Below are 16,170 nucleotides of genomic sequence, written 5' to 3'. Positions count from 1 at the left end.
GGTCTCCAAACACACACAAACTGACGTGGTTAATGGAGGAAACACAACCGGGAGTATTTGCCATAAGCCATGCAGCAGAACTTTGGAAGAATCCAGAATTACTAAATTTTAATATATTAAAAACAAAAGAAATACAGGGATTTTTCACTGAGGAATTCATAAATAAAACCAGGAAAAAAAAAATAAAACCCAACCAGCTGTAAAGGAGGTAGCAAGGAGAAGCCAAGTTCTGTGCTAGGAAAGCGTGTGCTGCTGCTGCGAGCCTTAGTATGAGGAAAGTAACACTGAGAAACCCAACATTTCATGTATGTACTTGGCTGAGAGAGCAGAACTTGCCAACAAGCTGCAGGGGAGCGTTTGCAGATTAACCTCAGTGTCTGTAAACTTTGAAGTGTGTGATTGGAGGAGCCACTGACACACTGACTGCGGTGCGAGCACAAGCAGGGGGTTGCAGCTCTTTTAATCTACAGGTACATGAGGTTTGGATTACTTTGATTCTGGGAAAAAAAAAAAAGACACTTCACCAGTTCCCAAACGGCCTGTGAAGCACGTGAACCTGAACATACCATTGTACAGCACATCAGAACAAACAATAATGATCAAGGAAGCCAAGGGCTTCAAAGTACCAGGACCGTCCTCTGAGGCCAGGACTTGATAAATATCGGTGCATGCGTCTGAGGAACAGCTGAACTGACTGAACAGGGAATTCCACTGGATGTGGGGAAGTGCTGGGGGACAGGGATCATCAGGCCACAGCCCATGGACAGCAACAGGAGAGGAGGGCAGGAGTGCTCGGCCAGTTTGGCTCAAGGTAGATTTTCACATTGGTTTTTCTCCCCCTGTGACAAGGCAGCTCCACTTCCCTAAATGGAACAGCACTGTCAAAAGCAGGGAGGGGGAGGTGAAAACAGCACGGCATCCTCAGAGCAGCCTACAGAGTCAGGAGCTTATCCTTGTGTCCATTATATGGTGGGCTGCACAGGGCAGCTGGTCCTGGGCAGGCTGGGATCTGAATTTACAGGAGCTGGTCTTCTAAAGCTGACATGCTCAGTCCTGAATTAGGACATCCATGGCCACACCACGACACAAACCATGTCACCACAGGATGCAGACCAGCTCAGGGCACGGAAATCCTCATCCCAGCTTGCCCTGCATTCAGCTCCCCTGACACAAAAGCTTTATGTCCTCAGCTAGACAAGGTATAAAAGGATTTCACTGCAAGGTAAGAAAAAGGACCCAAAAAATCCCCATTTAGAAAGGAAACTTGAACCATATGCTCGTGAAGAACCTCTGTAGTATCGTCAGTCTGCCACGTGAGTTCAGGTCACCCACACAGACATGGCAGAGAAGCATCCCTTCACCTGGAAATTTGGGCATGCACCAACCAGAGATCTAATGGCCAAAAAAAGGTGAAGATAATTGGGACGGGATAATTGCTAAGTTAATACAGTACTTCATTATTTCTATACTTTCGGTGTCGTCACCAAGTTTCTGTAGGAGTTGTGCACGTTTCAACACCATCTAAGCAGCATTTGGAAGAAAAAGCAGCAAGTTCCTCAGGGTTTCCATAGCTCTGAAATACATAAAAATATGTGCTATGGGGCTTCTTTCCAAATTCTAATTAAAACAATTTCATCTACTGCAAAATTTCTTACTCAACCACCACACCATCAAAAGTGCTTTTCAAGACAACCTGAATTGCACTGTATATGTAGAAACTGGCATTAACCTTTAGTGTTTCAGTGAGATTTTTAGATAAACTTTATCCATTACAGGTTACATGGCTAAAGTTATCAAATATAATAAAATTTCTACTGGAGAATATACTCTGAACTTACAATCTTAGGAACTTACATAAGTTTAAGTATGGCCACATCAATCAACATGCAAGAAATTCCCAGGTTTACATACTGAGAAATATATAACAGTACTTTTAAACAATTTGAGCATAGATTCTTCTTTTTAATTAGAACTGCCAAGTGGATTCTCACTAGATTTAGTGATCAAGGAGGAACCCTTTAAAAAGGTGTTTTTTCATTTGCAGCAATGTTTGAGTGATCAAAGAATAAATGATAAAATGGTATATATAACCTGTATCACAGCAAGATGGGAGTTCTGATGAGGAGATTCTCAACTGTGTTTGAGTTCTCAGATTTCACACAGTTTTTGTTTAGTGTATGCTCACTGGAATAAAATCCCTACCTTTTAGGTCACTTCTCTGAATAAATATTCTTACCTACACTGAAAGGAATCTATTAACTATTAGAAGAAAAAAAAAATACAAGCAAAAAAAAAGGAAAAAAAAACAAAAACAAAAAGCTTTTTCAGGAAACAAATCATTTCACTCAATGAAAAATTTAGCTTCTCTTCCAGTTGGTTCCGTAGAGTTTAGACTTTATTATATGGGCACAGCAATAACTAAAATATTAGTAAAATAACGAAGGTACTTTTGTTTATGACTTGCTCTGGGTATTTGTGCAAACAAAAAAAAACAACAACAAAAAAAAAAACCTTCTCACAATCTGACCTGGGCACTAGTGAGATTTCACAGAAAAGGGCCTTTCAGGGAAATGTGTCAGAGTATCTAAAAGGTGATGGAGAAGACCAAGTCCTACCGTAAAAGAATCTCAGAGGGAGGAGACATCCAGCTAAAATGTGCTTTCAGAAGTGCCCTTAGCTGAAAAATTTCTCTGCAATAATTAAGATGCTGGTATACGTTTCCTATTACACAACCTCTTACACAACCACATGCGGTACATTTATAGACAGATTTACAGTCAGTCAGAAAGAAAAATGGGGTTGGTTTTGTTTTTTTCCGTCTTGATAATAAAATTAGCTGTTTTTTGTTTCTTTTTCGTGTTTTTATACAAACTGGAGTCCAGCCCATTTCGTTCTCTCCAGGCAGCAGGATGAGCTTCTATCCTCTCTCCGTGCTGTCGGAGAATCCTTCCCCAGCACGCATCCCCCAGACCTGGGTGGTTCCGCACCCCACTGCCACAGCACAACTGCGGGTCAGACACTCTGCGCGGCTCATTTTCACTTTATTCATCACCATCATTCATCGTCGTCATCCTCGTCTTCCTCGCCGTCGGACAGGGACGTGCAGGGCCGGATCTGCCGGTAGCGGTCGAGCCACTTCTCCACCATCTGCGTGACCAGCGGGTGGTTGCGCCGGCGGGAGCTTTTCTGCATGGCCACCAGGACCCCCCCTTCCGTCACACAGCAATCCAGCCACTCCCGGAGCAGCTTCTCTTGCTGCTCCTCGTTGCCAATCTGGAGGGGAGGGCGAGAGAAAACACCCAGGATGAGCCTTCACACACCACCAGCGCTTCCAGGAAGCCCCCCTGTGATATTCCAAAATCCTGCACCCCCACCTCTCCAAAAGCCAAACTGATGCCCACAACCAAAGTTCGAAGGCTCTGGAAATACCCTCCAGCTGTTCTTCCCTTCCCAATTTTTCACATCTGTATTTCCAATTCGGCCTTCCTATATTTCAGTTATTTGTGAGCATCTAGTTAGTTATTGTAGGCACCATATATAAGAAGAGTAAGCCACAGAATCAACTAAGTGGGAAAAGACCTCCGAGATCATCGGGTCCAACTCATGACCCAACACCACCTTGTCACCCAGACCATGGCACTGAGTGCCACATTCAGTCTCTTCTTAAACACCTCCAGGGATGGTGACTCCCCCACCTCCCTGGGCAGCCCCTTCCAATGCCCAATCACTATCTCTGGGAAGAGCTTCTTCCTGATGTCTGACCCCCACCTGGTTGCAACCTCCTTTCCTAAAAGAGTCTTCTGGCTTTACAAAGACATTTTTAGGAGTCTTAAAGAGTTCTTGACATGAAACATTTCCTCTTTTGTGACTTGCTGAAGAAACACCTCTCTCTAGACTTAACACCCATTTTTTTCTCCTGTATATACAGGATGCCCACTTTTTGCAATTACTTCAGGTTTTCCCACCCTCCCTTCCCCCAGGAACACCCTTAAGTGGTTCTGTCTTTATCACAGTTATTAAGGAAAAATTAAGTTGAGTTTCATTAGAATAAAAGGTAGAATGTGCTGTAACTATGGGCCAATATTTGTACTGCATTCTTTGGGGGGGAAAAAAAAAAAAAAGGCAGATTTCAGTCTTGCATTAGTGACAGAATCCTTATTTCTGGATCCTGTTCTCCATGTGCTTATATTCGACACTCTTGGGCAGATGGTGGGATTTTGGGGTGTCATGTGCAGAGGCAGGAGTTGGACTCAAGGATCCTTGTGGGTCCCTTCCAACTCAGGATATTCTGTGATTCTATTCTAATGTCCTATGATTCACAGTGGACAAATGAAGTTACAGAGCTACAAATCAGCGTGAAATTTGTGGGAAAATACCTTTCAGAATCACCTCAAATGACAGGGAAGGGAGCAGTAGTAATTAAACAGAACAGCACACTCCCTGTAATTCTTTGAGCAGCAGAAACACAGCTGTAGTGCCAAGGCTACAGAGCTTCAACAAGGAGCTGTGACAAAGGGGACCGGCCACACACAGGTTCCTTCTTACCTCTTGAGCAGAAAGGAAGTGAATGTGCAATAGTTTCCTCTCGCTGTCCACCAAGGGTAGAAAAGTAACAGTAACATCATCGTCAGTGTTCAAGTTAGCACCAGCCCCTCGATTGCCATAGCCATCGTTCTCCATGGCAACCAGGGCGGAGAAATGGCCCCTCGTGTAGCCCAGAGCTATAGGACTTTTCCAACAAAAACTCTGTTCCCATAACAAAGGCAAATACACACCTGTGGGAAATTGAAACAGAGGGTAAGACTCGGAATTAGCGTTCCACAAGGAAGGATTTTGATACAAACCTTTTGGCTTTGGCTTAACAGTAACAGAAGCACATCACAAGTATTTAAAACATATGGTTTGGTCTACGCTGACACAGGTCACAGTTTTCAGTACAGCTAATTATTATTAGTTAACATAAGTCAGGTATCTTTGCAAGTCTACAAGTTTAGACATAAAAGCTATTACAATCACAACCAATACCACACTACCCCTAAAATCTACAGTCTGTAGTGCAGTGATGAACAAAACCAAGATTAAAAAAGCAGTCTTATGTTTGGTAACTCTTCTTAAAATAAAAAAAAAAACACGTGAAGAAGAAAAAAAAAATCAGATTCTGGATCACAGAAATAAAATCTACAGTCAGATGTCTATTTTTACCAGATCAAAAACTCCACCATCTGCTCACCAAAGTTATTATTAAGAGAACTTACTGCACTAAATGTTATTCAGTAGCAATGTAACCCATCCCAGAGAGAATGGGACTGCTCATACACAGTAGTCATAGATTAAATTAACCCACATCAATTATTCATATCTAGCCTCAATAGAGGAAAACAACCCCAAAAACCCACCAAGAAGCTGATACTATTTTGCTCAGCTACAGCAAACTCCTGATGTCACAGATTTTGGGAGGAACTGCACTTTTTCTCCCCAACCATTTTTAGCAATAAATACAGCAATTTGCTCGAGGTCTCAAAATAAAGCTGGAACCTCTGTCTTCCAGGAACATAAATAATTCCTGGTGTGCACTGCTGCAAGACAACTTCAGCAAAAGCACAGTTCACCTTGTGACAGGTTAAAAATAGCCCCACATAAACTCAAGTGCACATGTAGCATAGCAACCCCTCCTAGTACAGCTGCTGCAGCAAAACAAGGCACTTCTCCTCCAACATCCATGGAGAGGGAATGCTAAAACAGCAATCTGAGGCAGGGGGTGGGTTTGGAGGTTTTAGTTAAGTTCAGAACTTACCTTTTTTGCTGCAGTAAAAATTAGTGGGGGCTACCAGTAAATAATTGTCCCTTTCCCCCCCGTTTTTGAATTAGCAATCAAGTGCTACCTGAAGCACTTTGAATTAGCAATCAAGTGCTTCCATTTCTTTCAGATTAAGATTCACACAAGTTTTTACACCTTGATTTAAGGACAAATCCTTTTAATACCTTCTTAGCACTCTCTTCCTCCTGCCCCCATTATTAAATCTCACTCTAATGCGACAACTAAAGGTGCAGAACAAGGGATAAGCGTTACCCATAAAGTTTCAAGCCTTTACATTTAGAGAAGGAACCAAACACGTGGTCAAAATTCAAAGTTACGTTGAAAATAACATACAGTCAAAAGTAAGGGAAACAGTGCCTCAATTCCTGGGAATTAGTTCTTCATGCACACCTAGCACAGCTACCTGACCTTTCAGGACCGAAATTCATCTGTTTGCCTCAACATAAACCCCTACACTAAAATTCAGCAACTTTTTGGAATTTTTTTTTCCACCATTGTCTTATTAAAAATTCCCCACCAATCATTTCCCCACGACAGAAGGTTGTGCTACACTTTCCATTCCTCCTCAACACTATGTGATGAGCTCCACAAGAAAGGAATTTCAAGCATTACTAGGGAGAATATCTAGTGCTTTTAAGAGTTATAAAAGTCACTCTGATATAAAGTGAGAAGGTTGCATAACAACAGTTGACATGAACACAAGGCATGGAAAATAAAGAGTAGGGGCTAATACCTATCCTGGGAGCCACCCACACAGGATTTAGTTTCTCCAACCTGATCTGATGATCACTTCAGTCAGTCACCTCTTTTCCTGATCAATTTTAAAAGCTGTATATTCATGCCACTAAATACATGCAGCCAGACCAGGAGCACACTTAGGGCTGAGTAGTAAATGAATCTTTTACTGTCAAAGCCTTAATATTTAAAGAAGCATTAACAGTCAATTGCAACCTGGGAAACAAGGAGGTTGTCACTTATGGGATTCACAGCAGTTACAGCAAGAGTGACAAGTTGAAACAAGGAATCCTTGGAGAAAAAAATTCCTATCAGGGAGAGTATTTTGGGGATGGTAAAAAGGTGTTAATACCTTCCAAGGAGCTATGAACTGAACCATGATGTTAAGCAAGTATTAAAAAAATCCAATTCCCTATTTCTATTATAACCTACAATCATGGAATGGTTTGGGTTGGAAGGGACCTTAAAGACCATGTCATTCCACCCCCTGCCAGGGGCAGGGAAACCTTCCACTAGACCAGGTTGCTCCCAGCCCCATCCAACACTCGAACCCTTCCAGGAACGGCGCATCAATCACTTCTGCACCACCATCTTTCTTTCCTCTTTCTTTTTTTGGTGGATGTGATGTTAAACACAAGGCAGGGAACTACTCAGTAAGGCAGGGACACCCCAGCAATCCCCACAGCTCCCCCACAAACCCAGAGGAGTCCTGTACCATTTCCAGGAGATTCCTCCTGGCAGCCGATGCTGCTCCGAGTCCAACGGCTGTTGGGTCTCAGCTGTGCTGACTTTTAATTAGCACACATTAACCACAAAAATGTGGCTGGGCAGGGGTAGAAGTAATTCCAGGTAATCTGACACAGGACTCTCAAGTTCACCTGTTCACAGTCCTGTGTGTTTCCATGTATGGACGGATGTGGCTTGTGGCAAACAAATCAAGTCACAAATATTTGGCTGCCTAAATTCCTGGAAACTCGTCTCTAGTAAAAGGTTATCCCAGACACCCAGTTACCTTCTGGTTCACAGAGCAAGAAAACAATTTCAGCATATTTAGGCTGTGTAACACCTGTCTGCCTTGATGCCCAATCTTGGAAATAAAAACATTTACAAACCACAGAGCCTTGGAGTCAAAATGTCAGATCTATGTGACATGAAAAACTGTTCTTTCCCAGCCTTCCATCATCTCAAATAAAAGATAACATGTAACTACAAAGAGCACCAAACTTTTAGACTCTTCAAAAAAGTATTTCATTTCCCTACATAAAGTTGTGTTACTGCCCCAAACACAGAAGCAACACAGCTTCTCAGGTTTTCTAAAGACTGAAGAGTTACAGATTAACACTAACTCCACAGCTTGGGGGTTTCTACACATTTGCCTCCTTCCAAAGTTATCATACTTTTTTTTTTTTAAATGACAAAAAGAGATGCTTTGGGAAGTCCTCCACTAAGTTATAAATAAATGGTGGGTCATGATCAAGCAGATACACTTGAGCCCAGTAAGATGAACCGTGGGCAAAACAAATGCCCCAACCCCCTGTAACACAGATAGTTCTTTCCACACGGGTTTTGTTTACTGCTGAGCCTGTGCAGATGCTCCCAATCCCCTCTGAAGTTTTATTCTTGGAATAATAAAATTTTTAAGGCATGTAGTAGAGAGGAAAGTTGCCCTAACACAGATTTGGCTGCAAAACAGAAAACACATCTTTAGAAATTTCCAGATGTATGTCTAAGCAAAGCTGGACTGAGTCAGCTGAACATCTTCTTATTTATCTTAAGGACAGTCAGGCTGTTTGCCCACAAGACAAGGAGGAGAAAAAGTCAGATTGGGAAGAGGAAAAAAGTCATTAAGAACCTGATCAAGCTATGGAAAATTGTAGTACTAATGAGAAATAGGTCAGTATTTACATCACACTTGCTGTAAAGTGTGAATTACTGAAGCAAAGATAAACTTTTAAAACTTCCTTTAAAGCCATCATGGAATTCACTTTTGCAGAAAGTGAGATTTACATTATTGGTTGACCAATATTTTGTAAGTGTAACTAAGTTACCTAACCTTATACCTCACACAGTAACTGCTGGTAGAGCACTTATGAACAGAATTCCTCCCTTTTGGCCTCTACGTTCAAGGTGCCACTTATTTTATTTTAAATCAATTACAATAAAAAGCTCAACTGTATCATCTCCACACTACTTTAATCTCTCTTCCTGTCTCTGAATGCCCTTGCCTCTTGCTTTAGGGGTGGCTACTTGTCACTGCTCTTGAGGGCTGCTCCAGAATCCCCCTCCCAGGCTGCTGCTGTGACAAGGCACAGCCCTCCTTTCCCAAAGGACACCCAGCAGATCCTGCTGTCGCTCCAGTGAAAATCTGGCCACTGCCAACACCCTCTGCCCCCACCTTTACGAGCCTCCTCCAGGAAATGCTAAATTCTGCAGTTTCTAAAATGAATATTTAGAGCCACATTTCAAATTCCATTTATTAAACCTCTTGTGTCTTGCAGAAGTACAAACCACACACCCTTTGATAAATTTTCAACACCAGAATATTTCATATAAATTGCACACTACAGGTATGTTGAGTGGAGCTCAGAATACATTTTTACTGTGGTCACAGGCATCATGCCCACTATAAAATGAAAAACTACAAGTTTTGAGGGGTTTGTTTTCTTCCTTTTAATAGCAAATGAAAATTTACCTACAACAGAATTCCATCCTCTCCCAGACAGTAACTTAATGTCACTCTCCCTTTAAGTTTACAGCTGAACCATTTTAAAACTGAATTTGAAAAACTAAAGGCTTACCTTGAAAGCGGGTATATCCTAATGTTTCTCCTCGAAAACTCTTGTAATATTTTACTCCATAAACTATAATTGGTCTTCTAAGAATATGTGCAAGTACAAAAATGTGTGTCTGCTCCAAACTTGCTCCAGGCTGAACCAAACACAAAGAAAGACATCACTTGAAACAAAAAACTTATCATTCCATACTTGGAAATTTGAAAAAAACAGTCTCCAAATTGAGATATAAAGTGTTTTTAAGAGTGACACAGCTTGGACAGGAAAAACAAAGACTGGTAGACTTTTGGAAATAAGCAAAAACACTTCAGCTTGCACAAGAACTTAATATGTCAGTAATAATTCTTCGTCCTATTGCCCAGATTCAATACAACTTACTTCATTCCCCAGTTAGAAATGAAACTCTACATAATATTTAGTCTAAAAATAATTCACTCATCTGGGGGCAGGTTAAGGCAAATACCTTTTGATGATAGGAAAAGGGCACATCCAAAACAAAGCTCAAGAAATTAGCATCAAAATCATGTTTATACTTTAAAAGAGGAGCTAAAAATATTCCTACAGCTGCAAGCTTATAGGAATGTAAATCTCATTTTGGAGGGGAGTTATAAAATAACAGCTTGCTGAAATTTCAGAAGTGTAAGATGACAGATTTGTAGGTGTGTTTTGGGAGGTAAAAGTGCTGCAGGAGCTGGAGGAGGACATTAGGCAGACAGTTGTGTATTAGTTTATTCTGCAGACTTCACTCTGACACCACAAGACTTTTTTTTGTATTGCTTAAGAGCAAGCTCAAAAATTATAATTTGAAATGAATCTTTGCACATTGGCAGAAGAGTTTACCCAGGAATACTTGGAGATCGCTGCCTTAAGAGCAATGTTTTCCTTCATAAATTAATATTCTTAATTCCTGAAAAACACCTCCGTTTCATGAAACTGCTTTTCAGAAATTAAAATATCCCTTCTGTCAGCCCTCTTTCACAGGAGTTTTCTCACCTGGCTGGCAAGGGAGAGTATGAATGCCCAATCCTCCTGCCACTGCTCCTCCCGCAAGGAGAAATGTAAACCGAAGCTTTGGGAATACCACGATTCCCACTCTTTCCAGCGTGTGTAGAACCTACGATGTTAAGACAGAGAGAAAAGAGTGGTAAAGGCAAAAATATTTACTCAACCACCATAATCCTGACAGCAATATTTAACCCTTGTAATCCTTTGTCCCGAGTCTGAGAAGGGGGAAGAAAGAGAGCATAGGTCAGGAAAACTGGTTTTGTTTTTAATCTTCAGGAGACTCCATTTGGAAATCCTCATTTAGGAAATCACTTGGCATTGCAATGCCTGCAGCCAAACATGATCTAAGTTCCTACCAGGCTCCTGGATAGTGTGATACTTCTTGGAATAGTTTGTTCTTAAAGTCTTATTGGTGCTGATGTACAGGGGACATAATTAAGCCATTCCATTTCATAAAGGAGGAGTTGCTCATTCTTCTCACACAAAAACTATAGGTATTCTCTATTTTTAACCATATCACAAGCCAATTAACTACAAAGTAATCCTGTATCGATTTCAAATACGCCATGGTTAAAACGCAGAATCTGTTTCCTACCAGTTTTTGGAACAAAGGTTATGGTAATTTCACATTATATTGAGTTATAAAGCAGCGTGGATAAGAATCAAATGTAGAAAGTGGGATTAATATGATTTACACTGAAAGTTTTAAGTCACAGTATTTCTATTTTTTTGTTTGGTAATTAAGTCACAATATTTTATTCTTCTTAATCATCTACAGTGAAAAATGACCCACACATTAAAAAGCAGATGTTGGCTTTCTCAAATTTTAAACTCAGTCCCATCACAGTACTATGGCAAAGCCACAACCTCACATTAGGGACAGAGGTTTAGGGAAGAGTGCTACGCCAACTTTTAAACAATGGCCTTTACTGTGAAGACAAAGAAACCATTCTGAAGTTCAGCTTATTAAAAAAAAAAAAAGTCACTGAAATGAACTCATTTAATTAAAATCTGAGAAAATTAACAGACAGTGTGTGGATCAAACCTTCCCTGTGCCTTCAGTGAAGCTGTGACCATCCTAAAACCTTGGTGTGTAGGACAGTCACCAGCCAGGCTTTCCTGAGTCCAGCTAAAACCTTTACATGGCTTAAAATTCCTATCAGTAAGATATTTGGATAGGTCTGTGCTGATTCACAGTAATATATCTACAAGGAATCTTCTGGATCTACATTCCAGTTTCTATCCAAATGCACCAACTGCTTCCATCTCTGCAGCTGATAAGGTATTTTGTGTTTCCCCCCAGAAATCTCTAACAGATCACCTTGTGCTAAATGAATTAATTGCCAGGGTCCCTGAAAGAAATTAAATCAGATTCTGAGGGAAAAGAAAACAAAACAAAAAAACCAACAAACAAAACCCAAAAATCAAAACACACATATAAACAACAAACAAACAAAAAACCCAAACAAAACCCACCAGCATCACAGCGAGAGAGAAACCCCAGAAAACAGAAGGGAAGAAAGAAAAAAACAGAGGGGGGGAAAAAAGAAAAAAACCAAATTACTCCCTAAAAGACTGTCTGTGAAAGTGTTTTCCTGGAGAAGTTTCTTCCCTAAGCTAGTCAGACAAAGACAACACTTGAACTCATTTCAACAAACTTTTCAGGTTAACAGAAGAGAACAAAATGCATCTATAAAAAAAAACAAACCTGAAAGCCAAGTTAGGGCATGTGCCCACTCTCCAACAAAAGCTAATGGTGGAGTACAAAAAGGGACACATCAGAACACACTTTTGTGTTAACTAAAAGTGTAGTTATTTAAAGGTGAGTGGAAAAGATTCCACAGGCCAGAGCCTCTGGGAACTTCACTATTGAGCTTCTTCTGAGTACCAGACACAAGAGTGTCTCTGGTAAATAGATTCTTCTTTGTTCAGCATCTAAACAAACATAACAAAATGAGGCCAAATGAGTTACATGAGTGTTCTGTGTCTGACTATAAAAATACCCATTTTAAAGTGTCTTTGTGAAGGCTTTGAAGAATAATTCCACTACATAAAAGTTTAAGCAGGGATTGCATTTAAGAGCCTATTCGTTCAGCAACTCTCATTAAAGCCAGTGATGACTTTAGTTCCTATTTGTACCTTCATACACAGAATCTATACAGCAAGTATAGGATGTACAGGATGATCAATTTACAACAGAATTTGGCTGACAGACTTGTTCTAAAGACCTGTTCCTATAAAGGAACACGATTTGTTCTTAAAGTCAAAAGACTTGTTCCTACTAAGAACACATGAATCAGATAAAAAATATGCTTCTAATAAGGATGAAGATTAAGTAAATTCAGAGTAAAATGCAAATTCTATCTAGAACATTAACTAAAAAGCTTAGCAAGATTTAGCAGCCCCTAAATAACAAGTGTTATGTTAGAAACAGCAGTAAGTCAGCCACAGTTAGCACCAACATTTTGAGAGATCTGGTTCGAAGCTCAGTAGTTTGCAGCACGTTTCTGGATACCATGCCTGGGTTTGTTACCATAAAGAACAAAACCTGATGTATCATAAATTTCTGTTCTGGCCTCAAGGGAACTACTTGTGATGCCAGGGACATTCCTGCATGGTCGAGATGCAGAGTCCACTATAAACAACTCTAAAGCAGTGACAGATCCTTTCAGAGGGAGGTTCTTGGGAGAATTGCTACTGAAGCACGACTTTACTGAATCCAGCTCTGGATGCTAATTTGGGGAGTTTTCTCCAAATAGCAGCTGGGGACAGTGATCACAAAAGCTACTTATAGGTACCACTAAAATTAACCTTTGTTGTTGACTTCCTGTACAGCACATAGAGGAAGGGCCAAGCTCTTTCTCTAGCACGTGCTGACAGTTTCTCTTGTCCTTGATTACAAGAATATAAAAGAAATGACTGCGTGTGACTGGCATTATCAGTCTCTATCAGCTCTTCCCTCAGTCCATGACACACCACCGGGTGTCCAAGTGGAAGGATCTTCCCTCTAGGAGAGGTAAACTACATCAGACTAAAGAAGGCTGCCAGTGTAAAATAAACCAACAAAAGTTGTTTTACAGAATGATAAATTAAATTTTATGGCCAAATGACAGCCCTAGTTAAATTTCAACACTGTGTGCTTTACTGCCACTCTTTTAGCAGACAGAACAGGGACAAAAAGAGCAATCCCAAATCAAGCTGTAACTAAGCAGATGGAATGAAAATACTGCAAAGTTTACAAGGAATAAAAGGCTATCTTCTACTAACAATCTTCTGCAAAGCTCCCACCAAGCAGCCAGGCATGGCATGTGCATGATTTACATTGCAAGTACACAGAAATTCCAGCTGTAATAACTGTGGTCAGCGCACGCCTGACGGAATAAAATTATTTTACTGCTCTAAATGCCACTCGCTGACTATCACATACCATCACTGAGTTCAGAATGTCCCAGTTCCCAGTGCTCTTATTTAAGATACGGGATCTGGAGTAGAACTGGACTCCCAGTGACTTGACATCTTCGAGGTGCAAAAGGGAACTGGAACCGCAGGGCATCGGGGAGCGGCGGCTGTGCTGCTTTTTAAAAAACGGGGAAAAAGATGGGGAAAAGAAAGCTGCCATCAAACCAACTCACCAGTGGGAGCAGTCGTGCAAACTGTCGTGCAGAGCCTTGCGCAGCACAGAGTCCTTGTCATAGATGCCCCAGGTGGCCTGGAGCACCGAGTCGAGCAGGCAATCCCCGGCAGTGCGATTCCAAAGTGCGTATAACCGGCTGTCCAAGCGCGTGCCCAGCTCCAGGGACCAGTTAATGATGGGAGACTCCTCTTCCAGCTCTGCAACACGACAGTCAGCTCTTAAAACCTTTAACTGGATGTCTCAGAGTACCCCAACAGCACAGCAGTGGCATAGACTCAATAATTTATCCATTTGCATGAATAAAACTCAGGTTTCCTTCACACTACAATAAACAGGTGAACTACACTGGATGAAGTGAAATAGTGTCAAGAAAAAAACCAAACCAGAGCATAGGCTTAAACAAATCACCACATCATCTCGTTGAGGATTGTTATTGAAATGGAAAAATTTGTTCAGTTTTCTTTAAAAAGCTTGTGACTTAAACACTGAATTTTACATTTTTTTAAAGCTCTACAAAGATACACTATGAACATGATTTCTACAGACTCCATTCTCCCTCTGTCTCATAAATAGACTGGAAATGTTAAATTTAAATTACTTTCACATGGGCATGCAGTGACAGGAAAAGGGGGAATGGCTTCCCACTGCCAGAGGACAGGGTTAGATGGGATACCGGGAAGAAATTCTTCCCTGTGAGGGTGAGTTGCCCAGAGAAGCTGTGGCTGCCCCATCCTGGAAGTGTCCAAGGCCAGGTTGGATGGGGCTTGGAGCAACCTGGGCTAGTGGAAGGTGTCCCTGCCCATGGATGAGATGATCATTAAAGTCCCTTTCAACAAACCATTCTGTGATTCTATGAATTCCAGGGTGAAGATTAATTTGAAAGCATCTAACCTATATTTAAAACACACTGATGGATAAAGCCACATATATACACACACATGTACTTTATTTTGAATAACAGAAACATTCTCTAATGAAAAGCAAGGAGAGATTCCAGCCATTCTCAGTGCATTTACCTTTCTGAACATCTCTATCAAGTACTTCATCAAATAACTTCTCCTGGACTGTGGGTGGTAAGTCTTCAATATCTGGAAAAACAGAAAGCAAACACAAGAGTCACTTTATGTTACTGTAAAAGAGACACAACACCGGCTGTTGCTCAGGAGAACTTACACAACTCACACAACAGCTTTCCCCCTATCAGCCCTGACATCTCCTCTGAAAAGCTGCTGTTCCTTTCAGATCTGTCATTTCTGACCGAAGGCTTCCCAGAGCTGCTGAGGCAGGTTTTCATCTCAGCCTCCCTGTCATACCTTTGATGCAGAAAGGATCATCCCAGCACACGTAGGGGAAGAATGGATTTCTCTGAAGGGGAAAGACTACAATCACTTTGACGTGAGAAATTAAAAAAAAAGGAGTTACTTCTATCTTCAACCCTTACTGTATTTAGCACAGCTTCAATCCTAAGCAACAGCTTTATACTCATCTGACTGGCTTCCCCCCTCCAGTCTATCCCAGGTACAGTTTGCCAAGAGACTTGTTCTTGTCCAGAACATCCACTTCCTTAGTCATTTCATGCAGACTTCAATCAAATAGTTCAGAGAACCCCAATGGTTTGCAGGCCACAGCTTGCAAGCCAAAAAACAAGAAGTGGGAAAACTACTGAGCTATGACATGGAAAATGCCAGTACTGACAACTCTTACAAGAGCTTTACAGACAGAATCTGCAACTATGGATCTACTTCTTAAAAAACAACAGGGGGAAAAAAGGGGCAAAAAACTGGGTAATAGGCAAAAATCTCTTGTGATTTCTGTATCCTTTAAAACAAACACTGTCACACACTCTAAAACTCAAACATATGCTACATCACAAAGATTTGCTCCTGGCCTGAGTAAGGATAAGCAGTAAAGGGTTGTCAGGCAGAGCAGCAACTAAAGAAACTTTGCTGGCTTCAGCATAATCATGAAACTTAAATACATGAAAGTTAAGAAAGTAAATAAAATAGTCAAATAGGAACATCTAGCATCCCTTCAGGCACTCTAGGGGATAAGGACTGGGACCTAAGTGGTGTGTCAAGGGCACAAAGGTCTCTCTTAATTGCAGTGTAGTATTTGCCAGTCCTGCTCAGACGTCCAATACCCCAGGGCTTCTGAAAGTCCACATTTAGGCACAGGAGTTGTTACTG

General features: G+C 41.1%; 1 protein-coding gene across 2 annotated transcripts in view; it reads right to left on the bottom strand.

The window, feature by feature from the left end:
- Window positions 1–429: 429 nt before the first annotated feature.
- ZRANB1 (zinc finger RANBP2-type containing 1) overlaps window positions 430–16,170 on the bottom strand; it is a 42,103-nt gene continuing 26,362 nt past the window's right edge. For both annotated transcript variants that reach the window (XM_017809187.1, XM_017809188.1), the window contains exons 6-11: window positions 15,001–15,072; window positions 13,983–14,181; window positions 10,339–10,459; window positions 9,352–9,481; window positions 4,546–4,775; window positions 430–3,273 (exon numbers count right to left, since the gene is read on the bottom strand). In XM_017809187.1, coding sequence (XP_017664676.1) covers window positions 3,055–3,273; window positions 4,546–4,775; window positions 9,352–9,481; window positions 10,339–10,459; window positions 13,983–14,181; window positions 15,001–15,072 — 971 coding nt within the window. In that variant the 3' untranslated portion in view covers window positions 430–3,054. The remainder of the gene's footprint in view (window positions 3,274–4,545; window positions 4,776–9,351; window positions 9,482–10,338; window positions 10,460–13,982; window positions 14,182–15,000; window positions 15,073–16,170) is intronic.

The sequence above is a fragment of the Lepidothrix coronata genome, unplaced genomic scaffold (assembly GCF_001604755.1).
Source record: "Lepidothrix coronata isolate B3197 unplaced genomic scaffold, Lepidothrix_coronata-1.0 Scaffold25, whole genome shotgun sequence".
NCBI lineage: Eukaryota > Metazoa > Chordata > Aves > Passeriformes > Pipridae > Lepidothrix > Lepidothrix coronata.
This window is presented reverse-complemented; position numbering and strand designations above follow the sequence as displayed.